Genomic DNA, 18,609 nt, shown 5'->3' on the forward strand with positions numbered 1-18,609 from the left:
CTGAATAGAAGGAGCGTTCTATGTCATCAGAACAATGCCAGGACTCGTACTTTTTCGACCACCCGCGGAAAAAATATTGCTCTCGGCTGGGATGTTCTATCGTACTCGACGTATTCAGCAGACATTGTTTCTTCGGATTGTTACTTGCTCCGGTCCTTGCAGAACTTCCTTAATGGCAAGGCGTTCGCTTCCTCGCAAGAGAGTATAAAAACCACTTTCAACAGAAACATTCCACGCGCAAAGAATTATGCAGCTGCCCAAAGAAAAAGAAAATTACAGAAGACAACGGCCGTTGCTGATTACTGATTGAAATTGCTTTTAAATATGAATAAATTTGCTTCAATTTTGAGCCAAAAGTACGACGTCGCTTCCTTCCAAATCCAATACTAACGACGTGGAGACAGCATGGAAAATGTCGAAAAATGAATGAAATCCGACGCTTTCAATTGGAGAGATGGCCGCTCTTAATACATTTAACATCGAATCATTCGATCGTACGTGTTTTGCGCGACGGAGGTTACTCAGTCAAGAAGAATTACTGTCACGTTGATAAACCAACATACTTATCGCTGAGAGACGAGTGGCGCAATTCTACATGACTGCATTCGTCGCTGAATCTCCATCTACCCGTCGCTGGTCGTTTAACAATAATTTTTCACGTTTCGCCGCTGGTTAATATCTTAACGAGAGAGTCAGCGAGACACGCACATTAATGTCTAAAAAAGTGTGCTATTAACGTCGTCGCTCGGTTTCCTTTCCGCGCCGAGCTCATTGTTTCCGCGAACGCCCGACTACCCTTTAGACGGTAGTTTCGGTAATTAGCGCACCGTCTTCGTGGTTTTTGCGAGTCCCCTCGCGGCTTGCTCCGTCCGTCCGTCCGTCCCGCCGACGATAATCTACCCCCCCTCAATCCCCAACCGAGCTGGGGATCTCCTTCCCCTTGGCGGGGAAGCCTCGATTCACGAGCCGCTAAATACGATAAGTGATCTTGGCAGAACTTCGCGCGCGACTCGCAGCTGCAAGTCGGAAAGCGAAGAAATTGCGCGGTCGTTTGTCTCGCGCGGGGTGGCCGGGAAAACGTATGTCCGCGTCGATCGGCTGATACATTCCTCGTGGAATTACGCGGGAGGACGCGCCTGATCTTTCATCCGCGAAATTTCTTCGGAGATATCCCAACGGTGAATTCCTCCCGGCCCCGGAATTCTCCTTTTGCGTCTGACCAGAATGTACGAGACGGTCTGTTTCTACCTCCCTCCGTTTCACCGTCGGCCCGATAAATTCTGCGGCGGGCGGGTAATTAAGAAAAATTACGCCGTGGAAATATCGTGCAATTGCGGAAACTTCCTATTTTTTCCGCTTACTTTCCTCCTTTTTTTTCGGCGGCGTGCGAAATTGCGCGTGTGAATCCATTGACGGTGCGGAATATTATGCGGGGAAAATGTCAAATTGCGCGAATTGTATGAGAAGTCCCTGCGAATATGATAAAAGTAATAATCTCATTGTTGAAATATTTCTTTTTAATAATTCACTTTTAAACGTCCGTGCCCCTAACTCTCCGTGCCCCGGAGTACAAAGTAGCGTAAGCCAATTTTGAAATTCGTGTATACCGGTGCTGGCCGGATTTTGGATTTAAATTAAAAAAAACCCGAAAGCCGCCGCCGCCGCACGCGTCGCAATAAATTATAAGAAATGTTCGACCCAGCGCTAACTGTGGCGCTCTTGGAGCGCAAAGAGAGTTAATTTAGCTCATGTGTACTTGTCGCTTTGCATCGCAAAGTGAGCGGGCAGCACCTAGTACTTGTATCTTCGTGCATAAATGCATCCTATGTACTTTGACAACACGTGGTAAACTGCGAATCTTGATCTTGGCAGTGAATGCCGGTTGTTAGGTGGGAGCGAGCGCGGAGTTTAGGGCCATCCATTTGCGAGAGACGGCAGCGACGGCAGATGGGGGAAAAGCGAGTGGAAAAGGGGACCGTTCGCGATAAATGTAGTTGGCTTGGCTCTGCTGGAGCCCGCGATCATTCTTGCCGCCCACCCACGTCGAGTCGAGGGTTTAAAACGTCATTCCGCGGAACGGTCGATTACATTTACCTCGGCGGAGGCGGGAAACCTAAGAATGACGGGGCGATCCGATAATACGAAAGACTGTTGATTTCCCGTTGGCGGATTCCGCCGGGAATTCTCGAGACGGATGCGAAAAAGACGCCCGTGTGTTTCGACCTCCCGACGAGTTGCCGCCCCACCGTCGTCAAAATTGACGGTTAAACGCGTCCGTCCGACGCGAGAGACAACGAAAACGCTCAGAGCGACAAATTTTTCGCCAGCGGCGAAACAGGTCGAGCGATATTCGTCAAGCTTGGAAATTGTGGGGAAGTTTCGCTCGTAGCGCGAAGAAAAATAAACGGACGCGCGAATACCGCCGGATTGAAATCTTGATCACGGTGAGAAAAATTGACCGACAACGTCGTTCGCTGGATATCAAACGTGTTAATTGCATCAAATAACAGGGAGGGGGGAGGGGAAATGGATATATTCGCAACAGCGTATAGAGAACTTTCAAGAGAAGACTCTCTTGGATTTCAAAGTATTGATTAATGGCGAAACACGTCGAGGGAGAAACTGACTTTGTTTCCCGATTGCATAATTTTATATCGAATGACCCACACTCCCGTTTCCTGTCGACCTGTGTACGACCCGAATCTTTATAAGGAAATAAGGAAAAGTCACTTACGGAGTGTGTATATTGGGTTGGCAACTAAGTGATTGCGGATTTTGTCGACAGATGGATTTTACACTTTCTTTTGTTTCGTTAACGTGTTCAAAGTACCTAACCTATATTTTTTTCTTATTGTTTGGACTTCTACCTTTCATTTGGTACAAAAATTATATCGGTTAGTTCTTTAGTTTTGTTTTTATCCCAATTTAAAAATGGTAGAGCAAGACGTGCACTTCAGACATATTTTATTGTATTATTTCCGAAAAGGCAAGAACGCATCGCAAGCACACAAGAAGTTATGTGCCGTGTGAAATGGGAATGAAGCCTTGAAAGAAAGGCAGTGTCAAAATTGGTCTGCCAGATTTCGTTCTGGTGATTTTTCATTGAAAAATGCTCAACGATCTGGCCGTCCAGTTGAAGTCGATGAGATCCATATCAAGGCCATTATCGATTCAGATCGTCGCTGCACAACACGTGATATTGCAGAGAAGCTCAATGTATCGCATACATGCATTGAAAAAAATTTGAAAAAGCAAATTAAAAATTTCGAATTTTCATTCTTATTTAAAATCCGCAATCACTTAGTTGCCAACCCAATACATGCACACACACGACGCGGATCTCACAACGTTGAAGTCGGAAAACTCTCGTGGACGAGTATTTATTTCCAGAACGAATCCGGGATTTCTCAAATGCAACGCGAAACTTCGATACTTTCGAGAGGTTGATGGCTGTCCACAACGTTTCAGGAAACGCGCGTGTAATTCTAACTGAGAGCCTCGACGGGCAACATTGATATCCGCTGTGTTACTTTCAGCGTGAATCGCTCCTTTACGCTGTGAATGCGGAGCAGCGACGCGAAGTTTAGTTACCGCGAGAAATCTCTACAAGAAGCAAAGACCCTTTATTAATCGCTTCGTTCTCCAATTTCCCGCGGCCTCGTCGCCTCGGCACACATCTAAAGCCAAGGTTTCTCTCAGAGGAAATTTCAATCATCGGCGGTGGCAAATTATTTCATATTGACGATAAGCCTAATCTTCGCTAATCGAGCGTCAAATGAACCCTGTACGTATATCGTTGGTCGATCACGAGAAATTCATATTTTGGTTGGTCGAACGTTGTTCGGGTTGCACATCGGGTCACAAGTGATCTCGTGTTTCCACAATGGTTCATAAAAAATAGAAGCAAACAAAAAGTCGGCAACAAAGGTCGGGCAATACTGCAAACAGCCAGTCGATTATACAGAACAGAGTTTACGTTGGCTGCGAAAACACACAGTTGATGAAAAAAGGGGGAAAAGAAAAGCAGCGTTAATTGCAGCTGAAAATAATCGATCAACGACGAATGCTGAGAAGTGCTATCGACATAGAAGCACTCACGAGGAGACGAATGCACTAAACGCGGCATTAACCGCGGAAGCACCGTGTCGCCATCGAACAATTACACGACGACGGCGGCGGCGGCCGGTTAGGTTCGGTGGCTTTCGACTCGAGTGGAAAATTCAGGGTCGCTCGCGCGGGCGTGCCGAGTTCGTAAGGTCGCGCGCTCTCGTCACTCCATATCGTGGTGTCTCGCCGGACTGGCCTTTCTCCACGTACGGCGCGCACTCGTCTTTTTCCACTGCCGCGCTCAGCGCGCGGCCTTTAAAGGCCGGGCGAAAGAGCAATCGGTCGGAAGCGGCGGAGCGGGTGAACGATGTCGCGAGGGAGTCCGCAAGAAATATAGCTGACTCTCTCTCTCTCTTTCTTTCTCCATCTATCTCTGTCTCCGACTCACCGGCCTTCACCGTGATTTCACGGCCGAGCACCTTGCCGACGCTGTTCGACGCCTGGCAGCGGTAGACGGCCGAGTGTACGTCGTGGCGGTAGCTCTCGGCGCCGAACGGCAGGAAGTACATGGAGCCGTTCACCAGCATCTCACGGATGTGCGGTATCGGTAGCACCGGCGAGCCGTCGCCCATCAGCCAGTCGATCCTCGGCGATGGGCTGCCGTGGGCCGAGCAGTGGATCATCGCCCCGGTGTCGTTCGAGAACTCCACGCTCGAGCGCGGTTCCGAGACCAGCACCGGCCCTTGGCTGTCCAGCACCACTCCTCGTCCTGAAACAGGGGAATGAAGCGACTAGCTTAGTTAAAAGTAGAAAGGGCTGCGCTCTATGGCGCTCGTGCTTGCGCAAATGGGACGCCCACGGAAGCGTCGATTCTCATTTTAACGAGAATTCGCCCCGCGCCCAACTTTCGGAGTCTTGAATTTTTCACGAATTAAAGCTGAGGGATAGTTTGCGAGAGCTTGTGCATGATTAAGGCGGCGGACGTTCGCGTGCAAAAATGTAGCCCGGCAAGGTGAATGACGAAAAATATCGTTCGCGTTTACCGGAATCCCCGAGAGACCCGAAGAGCTTTCGTTCGCTTCGGAACTTTGACGTTTAATTTGACTGACTTGGAAGTACTCCGTGACGCGGAGGTTGAAAAATTCGCAGGGAGTAATAAACCACCGCCACACGCTTTCGATCGCGAGATCTCACGGGGAAATGCGCATCGAGAGATTGCTCGCGGCAAGAATAATTTCGCCTAATATTCGGAAGCGGAGCGAGAGAGTTGCGTCGGAGTTGGCAACAATTTCGCATAAATTTCCGCCAATTTTTCCGCGGTTTAGAGAGAGAGAGAGAGAAAGGACTCCCGCCGTCAAGCCGAGGTACGGTATAGCTTATGCAACATTCGAGGCGTATTCGGAGTAAGGAGTTTAGACGATAAATAATACACAAAGGCGCATCCGGCGTGTAGCAGAACTCGGACATTACGGCAAAAAATCGGCGTCGAGACGACATTCCGATTTTAAACGACACGTATTCGCAGGTACCACCCCGCTGCTCTCGAGACGGAGCAATAAGAATGAGAGCCGATCGACCTCTGGAATATCGAGTCATATGCATTCGATAGGACGATTTAAGCGTCTGCCTTTGATGCAAGATGCATTGCCGCATGAAGAATGCATAAATAGCACCGGCGCGACTATTTCTTACCTCCCGGACGCGGACGTTATATTCCTCCTCTGCATAGGAAAATCGATTCACCCCGTTTCATCATAACACGTAATATATAAATATGAGTTTCTAAAGAGAGACATGTGTCGCAGATTCGCCAGCTAGAGCCTGGCGAAGATGAGAAAATTCGCCGTAAAAAATGACTTTAGTCGGACAACTTTACGAGAGATCTAGCGGGAATCCGCATTGGATTAAATATATCCTGCTTCAGGATCCTCCGTCGCGTATCGATAAGTAGGAAATAAGAGCTCAGATTTCGGTTATAAAGGATAAGGTTATAAGGTTATCGAGCTCGGCCTCGAGCGCGAGAGGCGAGATATAATATTCCACACTTGCGAGAATCAGAAAAAAAGTTTGTCGTATTACGCTAAGGGAGATCGTCGATTTCCGACATTCAAAGATTCTTCTTTCCATCTCTCTCTCTCTCTCTCTCTCTCTCTCTCTCTCTCACGCTCTCGCGCTCTTCTAACTCTCGCTTTTCCTCTCGCGCGAGTATCGAGAATAAAAATGCCGTGTAAGAGGGATCTGACGGATTGATCGCTCCAGTTACGGCCACGGATTCGAGCAAGCCGTCTTTTCATCGGCAATAAAACGTATATGCCGCTCGGCGCGCGCATGTCCTCTTTCGCTCTTTCACTTCCAGCTTCGGTTTTCTGCCTCTCGTGCGAGGCGGTACCCGCTGGAGGATAATATAACGAGGTTATTAACCTGGTCGTGACGTAATCCTCTGTACGAGTTCACCGACGAATTCGGACAGGCGTGAATTAGTCGGACGGCATCTGAAATATCTATGCGCCGAATGGGAGAAATTTGCGGTGCCGAGGAATTTATTAATCATGAAGGATCTCCTCTCGCGCGAATATCTCGCGCGTGAATGCGTTGCCGTCGGCATCGAACGATGTAAATAAAATATCGACTATGTCGAATTCACAAGTCGCTCGCACAATCGGTACGCGAACAGTGCTCCTCTGTTTCTTCTATATAAGGAAACTCCGCGCGTAATTTCTCCGATTATACGCACGCATGAGAAACGTCATAAATCGAAAAGATGTCGCATCTCCGCGTCTACAAAAGCAGTTCACGTCCCGCGTTTCTCGTTTCTAGCACGTTTCATCGTTGTGACCGATTCCTTCGCTCGCTGCCGCTCGTAGATATGAGAAGAGGATTGCTTGAATCGCGCGCGCGCGCGCAACTGGCTGCTTTCGCGACGAAATCGTCCTTTCATCGCCGTGAATATGCGCGTACACGCTCGCGTGTGTTCGACGACCCGCGGAGCCGTCGCCGTGCTCGTCACCCGCCTCGTTCATCCGCTGCATTTTCCCAACCCTCTCGCGCTCTCCACGGCCTATCTCGCACACGATGACATCCCCGCGCGCTCCACGGAGGAAATCTGATAGTGAATCTCCGCCGCAGCTGATGCCAGCACTTCCGCAGCTTTGGCGGCCCGGAATTCCGGAACCTTGTTTTCTGGCGATCGAGGCGAACTTCGGTGCGGAGGTCATGAACGGAAGAGAACAGCAGGGAGGAGAGCAGCAGGAAACAACGAGATGGGGGCCAGGAATAGAGGGCGTCCGAAGAGGAGCGAGAGAGAGAGAGAGAGAGAGAGAGAGAGAGAGAGAGAGAGTGCGCGCGCGCGCGAGATACCTGCAGGAATCGGTGCATTATGCATGAACGGCAGTTTGATAACCTGGACGTCGTTTCGCTCGGAGAAGCGACGAGAGAGCATCGCGCGATACATGGCGCAGCATCCTCGCACGGATCACACGCGTGCACGCGAAGCAGCCACAGCACACAGTGACGCGCAGGCAGCGCGTATGTACACGCGAGCAAAACGCGCGCGCGCGCGCGCACACGCGCGAGGCAGGACCGACAACGTTTATGCATGACGCTTCCTGCGTTCTACGGCCTCGATGCACCTGCGCCAGCCCGGTTTACAGCTATGCACACCGGCATCGTCTCTATGCCGCGTTTATATACACGCCATCTCGCATAGCCCCGTATCTCACTCTCCTCCTCCTCTTCCTCCTCCTCCTCCTCCTCCTCCTCCTCCTCCTCCTCCTCCTCCTGCGGCGACTCTCTGTACCTGTGTGTTCTATCCACGGAACGCGGCGACGATACACACCGGATCATACGCTACTCACTCTCTCTCTCTCTCTCTCATCTCGCTCTCATCCCGCGAAGCGAGAGACTCGCCGCGCCGGCGAGTTAACGCCTGCATCGCGCGCGAGCCACCGCGGAAAAGCTGAGGTCGCGCGCGAGCGCGATCGATACTAAACGAATTTACGCTTCGTTAGCGGGAATACGCGCGCAGATCGCTGTTACGGTGCGCGTCTCGCGCCGCATGGTAACCCGATTCCGCGGAAAACACGCGTTCTCACGGCGACCGAGCACACACGCGCGTGGTTACGGCTTGCCCCCTCCCCCCTCCCCGCCCTGCCCATGTGGAGGAATTATTCGCGCGAGACGAGTGGCGGATGCACGCCGCATCCGTCGGTAATCCGTCGCGAGGCTGCTCCGAGGCTTCGAAGGCACCTGCACATTTTCCGCGCTTCGCGCGGATTTTCGCTATTTTACCGCAGCGGCTACGGTACCGCGGTAAAATACGGGCGAGATGGACGAGATGAACTGCTTCAAGCTCCTCCGTGTCGTCGAAGTGTAACCAGGTCTGTAAATATGAAACCGGAATTTGCCTATAGATGGCCCTAGCTGTCAATGTAGTTACCGTCAAAATCGCGTCATTGGCGCCATTTCCATTTGTTGACATCTGACAAAGATTTTCAACTCACAACGATACAAGTTTCATGCAACAGCGTAGTTTGTAATAGCGCTGAACATGTCGAATTTTGTGCCTGGAAGCTACCATTTGAAGAAAACTGCTGCACTGAGAGAAAAGTATATGATATTTGGAACTGTAATGATATAGTAACTAAATTATAGTCCGAAATATCATATTTATAGCAAGTATTACCGTAATATCGGTAATAATTACGATGTAGGTATGGTATAACCAAGCATATAATATTTTTACTAAAAATTATAGTAAGTTAAACTAAAATTATTGTATGGATACAAATATAAAATGGTAGGTAAAGTAACTCTTTTATATAGTCAATATTACCAGAGTGTTTGCTAAATGGTGACAGATGTAAAGATGACAGATGTAACTATATGAATATTAAATCTCACTATATTTGTGAATGAGAAATTATCATATATGTGGTAAAAGTAACTAACAATTATTTAAGACAATCATTGACTATATATTTGTGTTTATTCTACTATATTTTGCAGGCTCCACGAACTATAAAAATATGGTTGACGCCAAAATGAATTATAAAATATAGTGAGATTATAGTTAATTCAACTATATTTTTCTATCAGTGCGCAGAATCGCATCGAATGCTTGTCGAGGCTTGCGGTGAGCATGTTCTTGGTAAATCACAGTGCTTTGAGTGGTTTAAGAAATTCAAACGTGGCGATTTTGACGTGAGAAACGAAGAACGTGGAAGACCATCGAAAAAGTTTGAAGACAGCGAATTGCAAGCATTGTTGGATGAGGATGACGCTCAGACGCAACGACAACTCGCGGATCAATTAAATGTGACACGAGAAGCCGTCCCTATACGTTTGAAAGCCATGGGAGAGACCCAGAAGATGGGAAAATGGGTTCCACATGAACTGAATGAAAGACAGCAGGAAAAGCGAAAAACCACTTGCGAAATGCTGCTCGCCAGGTACAAAAGAAAGTCATTTCTCCATCGAATTGTGACTGACGATGAAAAGTGGATATATTTTGAGAATCTTAAGCGTGAAAGATCATGGGTAACTCCAGGCGAACCATCGACATCGACTGCAAGGCCAAATCGCTATGGACGCTAAGACAATCCCCTGTGTTTGGTGGGATCAGAAGGGTGTGATCTATTGTGAGCTGCTGGCGAAAACCTGGCGAAACCGTTCATATTGAACGCTACCGACAACAAATGATCGATTTGAATCAAGCTTTGCGTGAAAAACGACCAGAATATCAAAAAAGGTAACACAAAGTGATTTTGCTTCATGATAATGCATCATCACACACAGCAAAACTGGTGAAGGAAACGATTGAGGCGTTTAGTTGGGAAATACTTTCGTATGCGGCTTACTCACCAGACTTGACTCCGTCCGCGATTACTACTTATTTGCATCGATGGGACACGCGGTTGCTGAGCAGCGCTTCACTTCTTACGAAAATGTACGAAAATGGCTCGATGACTGGTTTGCCTCAAAAGAGCAACAGTTTTTTCGGCGTGGCATCCACAAATTGTCAGACAGGTGGGAAAAAATGTATAGCTAGCGATGGGCAATACTTCGAATAAAATATTTTTTATCATTTTCATACAATAAACGTGTATTTTCTATACAAAAATTCCGGTCTCATATTTACATACCTGGTAATTGCGTTATTAACCCTTCGCTGGTCGCGCATTAGAAAATGCGCCAATGCTCTCGCGTGTACCGCTCTCTTTCAGACATCAGCATATTTTCATTGAACTATATCGATCGATCGATCGAAGCAACCTTTCTTTCCTTACTTACCGAATATCCATGAGTGTGCGATTCTTTCTGATCTCACGGGCGACAAATGTGCAAATGCGTAAGATTCAATCAACTGCAGGAAACAAGAAACGAGACCCTGTCTTCTTAACCCTATTTAACCTTTTTAACGCGCATCTGATATCCCGACTGACGAACGGCGATTGAACGTCCAGAAAAAGAATTGCTACTTATGATTGCGCGGCAAAAAAAAAGATACGGTTGCCCGCGAAAGTGGCTGTATAATTTGCAACAAGGTTAACAATGTTTCCCTCCCGTACGGCGTATCGTAAATAAAATGAGAGTAAGAAGAGAGTAAGAAGAGAAGAAGGAAGCAGCGAGGGGAATTTTAACGTTTGTTTTCCATTCGGAGGGAGGCCACCAGGAGGCGGGGCGGCGTACACGAGCACGAGTAACATGAGACAGTTCGAAAGAACACTCGTAAGAACAGCGAGAAAACGCGGAATTTCCGCTCGCTACGAGCGAGCGTCAAAGGACTGCCACATGCACGGACATATAATCCGAGCAACGTCGCGTGTGCGACTAAATATCCGGAGAACCGCAAGCGGTTTCCCCGCCATTACCCGACGCGACATTTTTGTAAATGGCAGCGAGTAAACAGCGGCGGTATTTGCACGCAACGTTCACCGTTATCTCGCGGCCCGCGTCGCGAACACGTTTGTTTCGTGTAATTTCGAGCGCGGCGCCATTGCGCCGCGCGCGTACATCGACCGTCTTGGTCCCTTAATGTCGCGCGATCGACCAGCTCGGGGGGGGGGGAGGGGGAGGAGGAGGCAAAGGGGCGTGAGGCTCGGTACAGCTCGGTTCGCGCGAGCGCACGCGCGCACATCGTGTCCTGGTTTGCGCATTTGCATGTATCGTATACGCGCGGGCGCGCGCACCTGCCTGTGTAATGAAGGGGAAACACGATTCGCTCGATCATAATGAATTCCGTCTCCGCGCTCTGAAAATTGCGCGCGATCGGCTCGAGGCCGAAGCGCGCGTCCCTGTTCCCCGTTCGAATAAAAATCCAATTAAGCCGGTGGATTAAACCGCGGCATCTGCGGCCCTCCGTAACCGTTCGACAGTGCGCGCCGCTGTGAGCGTCGCAATTGAATATATACCGCTACCCTCCACGGGGATAATTACTTTATTATTATTTTCCCGAGCGACCTAAGCGATACCTAAGGATCAGCCGAGCGATCGAGCGCGCACGCGCGCGTTCCTGCGGTCAAGGCGAATTGTGCGAAACGCATTTCCCTTCTCTCTCTCTCTCTCTCTCTCTCTCTCTTTGCTCCTTCACCCCCTCTCTCTCTCTCTCTCTCTCTCTTTCTCCCTCCCTTGCTCCGTCTATTCTTTCGTTTCTTTCTCCTTTCTGTTTTTCGAGACAATCGATTTTCGCGATAATTACGTCACGGCCGGCGAACCCGGACGAATAGCGCGGGCAAACAATGGAATTTCGGAACGAAATATTTTCGTCATTGTCGGCGCATTTCGACGCATTAGACGTGCATCGGATGCTGCGTCTGCCGACCGCGATGCAACCTACCGCATCGGTATACAATAATGCACCATTGTTATGTGCGCCGCATTTACATATACGCAATTTCGCACGCTCCACGGCCCATCCTCTCTCGGCTCGCCCGGCCGCCCCACGGGTACACAGCCATTCGTACGCGTTCGATGCTCCTATGACGTCACGCGATCGTGTATTTGCATCTACGCGAGAATTACGCGCAGCGTTCGCAGCGATGGGGAATTAACAAATAAAATAAATAATCGAATCCCGCGGTCGTTTATGTTTCGCGAGCTTATTCCTAACGCGCGCGCGCGCTGATGCTGCCCAACTGCTAGGCGTTATAATAATTTTGTTGACAACAAATGATAGGAGAATAATTTGCAAACGAACAAACAAATATTTCTCATGCTCTTCACGAGACACATTTGTGAAAAGGGTCCGCCGGCAGTCGGGTTCAGCACCGATGTGAACCTTACCAAGCAACTTGATCGAGAGAAAAACTCGCGATACGGTTCGATTGTATTTCGTTTGTACTTGTTTTTGTACCACTTTTTGTTTCGTTTGTACCTCGTAGGATAAAAAGATAAGGGGAGGGGGAAAAATAGCCAGCAAACAGCAAGCAAACGGGTACAAACGATTCTCTTTAGAATGGCATTGGCCGTTTTGCGATGTCTGAAAAATTGACGAAAATATTTCTTGAATGTTTTTTAAGGATCCTGTACTTCCTGTTCCTTTGAGGTACAAACGATTTGAAGGGAGGTACAACAAACGGGTACAAACGATTCTCTTTCGAATGGCGTCGGCCGTTTACGGATATCTTACATTTGCTTGCTGGCTATTTTTCCCCCTCCCCCTATCTTTTTATTCTTTGAGGTGCAAACGGAAGCAAAAAAGTGGTACAAACAGGTACAAACAAAGTACAATCGAACTATATTGAGAATTTCTTTTTGATCAAGTTGCTTGCCAGGCTCACATCGGTGGGTTCACGGCTTCGCTCTCTTCAAGTCACCACGTTGATCTGCATCGGCGCGATTCGATTTTCGCTCAAGTTTACCCGACTGTAATTTGCGCGAAGGAAATTTGCGTAAACCGTGCAGGCTTAATTCCCTTTTACTCGACATTTTCTCCTCTAATACACGCAATTATTAGCGTAAAGGAATTACAGCGCAAGTAAGTCGGCGCAGACAGAACGGCGTCTGGCGGAACGAAGGTTACAAAGGCTCAAAGTTAGCGACGCGAATGTTAATCGTTGCGGCAGACGCGGACTCGTACGGTGCGGAATCACGCGAGGATCGCGCGTAATTTGCAGGAGGATTTCCTATCCTCTTTTCGCGCGCTATTTTAATCCGCGCGTTGGCTGCTTTTCGAGTAGCCATCAAGCGCTCGCGCGAGCTGCCGGCTGGTACCAGTCGCATTTATGCATCTGACCTAATGACCCACGCGGCGCGGTGCATTATACCGCTGCGCTGCATCTGTTCTCGGTACGCTGCTGGCGCACAATGCTGTGTCCATTATCCAGTCCATTTTCATTCGACTACGCATTATATCCGTCCCCATCTTCGACCGCCTCGCGCCCTCGGTTTACACGCGAATATGCGCGTACGTACGTTTTACGCGCGTCATTTCGGACCAGGCACTTATTAATTGCGCTGCGAAAATTGCGAGAATCGCGGCGCGAGAGCTCTCGGCTCTCGTAAAATCGATATCTCCGTAAGCCGCACGCTGATTACCTCCTCGCGGTGGAGGAAGCCGAAATTTTAATCCGTCTCGATTGCTCGGTCGCTGACGCGACATGTCGGCTGCGTGTGTGCGTGCGCGTGTGTGTGTATGTGTGTGTGTGTGTGTGTGCGTGCAAGATTCAGCGTGCAAAACGCACGCAATTTGCGTCGCGACACAAATGCCGACTGCGCTCGACGTCGCATCGCGTCGCGTCACGTCGCGTCGTCGCTACTTCGCCGGGATTGTCGCGCAAATGAATACGCATCGACGTGTCGCGGATGCCGCACTCGGATGCGTACGGCCTCTTCTGTATTTAGATGCGTGCACTCTCATCTCGCTCCCTTTCCGTCCGTCCGTCCGTCACGTGCTCGCGCACACTGGCCCGTATATTCAATCCCGCGGCGTGTATGAGCTCGTATGAGCGGAATATGCTGGATAAACAGGGGCTAATTAATCATAGAGACTCGCTGCCAGCAGGTGCACGCGATCCTCGTGCAAAGCATTCATTAGTGAGATCTAAGTTTAAGGGAAGCGTACGGTGAACAAGAAAAAAGAAGGAGAACACGAAGAGCAAGTGTCACGTCCAGTGGACACGCGTGGATTAATATACGCGCGCGCCCTACCGAGTCGAAACAACGGATGCATCGACCGCGGAGAAGCTCGCTAAAACGGCTGCTCGTTCGTCCATAAATTATCTTCTGTTACGATTTCGGTTGATGCAGTTATAATTCGGGACGGTTTAATTCACGGAATCGTGTAAATGAACCGGATGTCGCTGACAAGCGCATCCATAATGAAGCACGCTTTATTTCGTTCTAGCGAAGAACGTGAACACCGCGAAGTGTACGTCTCCGATTTTCACGAAACTTGACATATTTCTAGAGTAGCCGAAAATAAAAGACTCGTATTTTTTTTTATCGCCAATAGCTCAGGTTTAAGGAGTGAAACTACCCCTTAAAGTTTCACCCCCTCTATGCTGTCTCGATGACTATTGCAGGGAAACATTTTTTAAACAAAAATTGTACGTTCTTTTACGGCATGCAATTTTTGTTTAAAAAGTTTTTCCCATCTGCAATAATTATCGAGATAGCATAAAGGGGGTGAAATTTCATTCCTTCAGTTTCATCCCTTAAACCTGAGTTATTGCCGATAAGAAAAATATGAGTCTCTTATTTTTGACTACTCTACAAATATGTCAGATTTTGTCGAAATCAGAGTCACACATTTTGTGGATATTCCTTGCGAGTAAATTAAACGTCGCATCTGCGACATTAGTTGAGGGCGGTTTTCGGGATATCGACGACGATGACGGCCATTGCTGCTCAACAAACGTCCGTTGTTCGGAAAGCTCGCTTTTAACCTGCGATCGGGCTCAATTCGTCATCTAATTTGAGAGAAGAAGAAGAAGAAGAAGAAGAAGAAGAAGAAGAAGAAGAAGAAGAAGAAAAAGAGCAATTTTCCGCAGGTTGTACATTATGCGCTCATCGTGAAAGTTCGAGTTCCGGCTGCGAGAAAGTTTCTTCTCGCCGTATACATTGTAATTACGGCGCGGCATCATTTACACGCCGTAGTCACGTGCCACCCACCGATGCGTCAGCTTAGTCGCACCCGTTTAATGAAGTATCCTCACGCCTCCGCACTTGCGATTTTAATAGCTCATATTTCGCAAAATACGAGCAAAAGCGCGCTTGCGCTCGCCTCTTCCTTGCGAGAAAGACGCGCGCGGTAAAAAAAAGGACATGCGCGCGTATTTAAAGGTGGCCAAGAAAGTTCATGTCATTTTTAGGTTCTATCATCGTCAAACGTGCGCGCGCGCTATCAATTAAAAGTGTGATTATGTGTGCTCAAACGAAGGCTTGTCTAACAGAGAATTCACCGGTGTGTAACCTGCGGAAATTAATTACCCAATGTTTTGCATATATTAAAGTATATATTAAAACAGCACGAACTGCGAGAGACTTTTCTCTTCGCGACACACGAAGGGTACACCGCACATTGTTCGGGCAAACGAGACGTCGGTCGTCGCGCAGGATATTTGCGACACACACACACACACACACACACGGTACACACGCATCGCTGCGCGCTGTGTGTGCCGATGCGCAATTATGCTCGGCTGCTATGGGCCAGCTCTCTCTCTCTCTCTCTCTCTCTCTCTCTCTCTCCCTCTCTCTCTCTCTCTTCCGGAGTATCAGCAGGCTGCAGGTACACGCGTATCCGGTTTTGCCGTCGCGGTGCGCGACGTCTACGCCGTGCTGCAGGCTCAGGTATGCACCCGGCACACCAGGACAGGCGTTGACTGTGTAAACGTTGCAACCACCGCGGAAGCCGCCGCGGGGGCGGCAGTCCGCATTCTCGGCGCTGCGGCGCCCCCTCATCCGCCTCACCCCTATCCGCGCCACTGATTAATTACAGATGCGGCGCCATCGCCGCGTTGCAACGCGGAGGTAGGCGCATTGGCCTGCGGGGCATTATCGCGGGGCACTGACGGAGCCGTCAGTGACGAATTAACGGGGCGTTGTCAGACGCGGCTATCTATCTATCCGTCTTCTCCGCGAGCGGCCTTTCTTATCCGGCCCTTATCGCCACGCGTCGTGCCCCACGACGAAGACGACGACGACGACGTAGTCGACGTCCTTCGATCTGATATATCGGCCAAGACGGATCGTTCCCTCCGACCGACGTGCGAGACGTGGCACGGAGTGACGGCTACGGATTTCGCCGTGCGGATCTCGAATGCAAACCGCCCTTTGCGACGACTCGTACGTATCAACAACGCCCTTTGTTACGCTTCGTTACGCGACAATTTCGCGATTTAAGCAGCGGATTCCGACACGCTCGGCTTTCGCTCGCTCGGACGTCTCTCTCTCTCTCTCTCTCTCTCTCTCTCTCTCTCTCTCTCTCTCTCTCTCTCTCCCTCTCTCTCTCTCTCTCTCTCTCTCTCTCTCTCTCTCTCTCTCTCTCTCTCTCTCTCTCTCTGCAGCAGGGAGCGCAGAGACAGATGAGAGGCGAATTTTAGAGGCGAATGTAGTCGCCTTTTCTTTTTCACTGAGGCGACTTTTATCTGAGGTTTTGTTTCTCGCGAGTCGCATGAGAAGGTTATTTAGCGTCCTCATGTAGATTTGTCCTGGAGATTTATTATTCTAAAGTTTCCCCCATCGAGCTACAGCCTCCTTCTCATTAGTCCTTTTCTCTGAAATACTATACCCGGCATTTCCAATAAAGAGACGAACGTCCAATAAAGAGACGACGCCCTGGTAAAATAAGATAAAATCTCGGCGTTGTGATTAAGCATAGCTTCAGCTCCGTCGGAGCGGGTCTTGAAAGGGCTGAAGTTATCAGCATTTCTTATTTAACGTTATATATAGCATCGCGATATTATTTCTAGATTTAGCAATGAAATGTTTGCAAAAGTCGCTCGGAGAAACTGCGCGCCACAGCACGATGCTCGCTGCTGGTAAATTAAGGGGCGTTAAATTGCAATTAAGAGGCTATAGTCGCCGGGCACAGCTTAAATCTCAGCTGTAGCGAACTGTTGACTTAAGGAACTGAGGAGCGAATTGCGGGGGTCTCGACTTTGCTTCCGCGTGAATTTTCAAGGCAACTGTTGCAAGACGTAAACCTTTGCGATTTTTCCCATCCGAGGGAGAATGTAATTAAGAGGAGCGTACGAGTATTGTTACGCAACGTAATTGTTACAGAAGGATAACGTAGATTCGCAAAATCCGATTTCGCGTAAGAATACGCGTCTTGTAAAAGAATATAATTGAAAAATAAACGGTTGTTTGAAACGATAAAGAATCGGGAGACGTTACACTGAAAGAACGACGGGAATCAGGATGCTGTAACCTGAGAAAATAGTTTTTCTCGATAAGGTTGAAAGGATTCAAATGTTACATTTAGAGAGAAAAAGGAGCGTTTACGAAACGCTCGACTCGAGAAGCGGCGCGACTTCGAGAGCTGCGACTATCGCGATAGAGATCCGCGATGAAGATCAGCGATTCGCAATTTCGAGGACTGAAACGCGGAAGTTAGGACCGTTCGAAGTACACGTCGGTTACTTTGTTATCTCTTTAATCTCAATTTACTGTTTCCACCGAGCATAAACCTAATTGCCACAACGATAAATTATTATGATCAATAAAGTCCTGCGGAACTGCAACGCGAAGCGCAGAGAAGTGCAGCTGCCTGCGTCTCAACGGATATCAATTTCCTCCAGTTAAGATCGCAATTTTGTGAGGGGCATCGTGAAGTCGCCGTTGCCGATATCGACGATATGCGCCCTACTACCACGGTAATGTAACTCCTCTGATCTTCGGTTAAGCCCGCATCGCTGAGCAAGGTGATCAAAATTCAACTAAACACGGTTCGTCGATCAGAGTTAGTCCCGTATAACTGGAGTTTAACTTTAATGTTTAAGCAATAATAATCAAAGTGCTGCCCGCAAAAACATCCGTGCAGTGCATGTTATGCGAGTGATTATCTTGTATGTACTCGCCTGAAGGGAATATGCGCGGCCGCGCGGCGTTCTATAGATACAGAACTTGCTCCGTAGTGAATAATTCAACATTATGTAAAGGAGTGCGAGTCTCCCGCATTATGCCTCCTCGCGCTATAAATGCCAATAAATCTGATTATCCTACGTTTTTTGCAAAAGACGCTTCGCTCGGCTCAACAAAGATTCATAATAACCGCGTGCACGAGACATTAATTTTCAAGAGTGCGCTTGTACCGCATCTGCGGAAAGAAAAACATGTATCTTGTTTATAATCGTTCACGTTTTCAGTCATTCAAGCTTTTGCTCATGAATAAGGAGAAAGTGCGCGGTAAGAATGTTGAAACATTTTAATTTCAAGAGTAGCTCGAGACCAGTCACGGACGACCGCGACGGTGCTGCTTGCGATTTTATAATACGAAGCGCCAAGTTTCTTACGTGTTTTTTTATATATTTGCAACTTCTTCACACTGTCTTCTCCCGTACAATTTTGCGAGACAAATTAAATTATATCTTCCAGGAATATTAAAACCGGAGAAAGATT

General features: G+C 48.6%; 1 protein-coding gene across 6 annotated transcripts in view; it reads right to left on the reverse strand.

Moving 5' to 3' along the window:
- LOC105185180 (Down syndrome cell adhesion molecule-like protein Dscam2) overlaps positions 1-18,609 on the reverse strand; it is a 195,387-nt gene that overhangs the window by 96,419 nt on the left and 80,359 nt on the right. For all 6 annotated transcript variants that reach the window (XM_025304935.1, XM_025304931.1, XM_025304932.1 and 3 more), the window contains exon 3: positions 4,496-4,816. In XM_025304935.1, coding sequence (XP_025160720.1) covers positions 4,496-4,816 — 321 coding nt within the window. The remainder of the gene's footprint in view (positions 1-4,495; positions 4,817-18,609) is intronic.

This window comes from Harpegnathos saltator, unplaced genomic scaffold (genome assembly GCF_003227715.2).
Source record: "Harpegnathos saltator strain DR-91 unplaced genomic scaffold, Hsal_v8.6 scaffold659, whole genome shotgun sequence".
Lineage (NCBI taxonomy): Eukaryota > Metazoa > Arthropoda > Insecta > Hymenoptera > Formicidae > Harpegnathos > Harpegnathos saltator.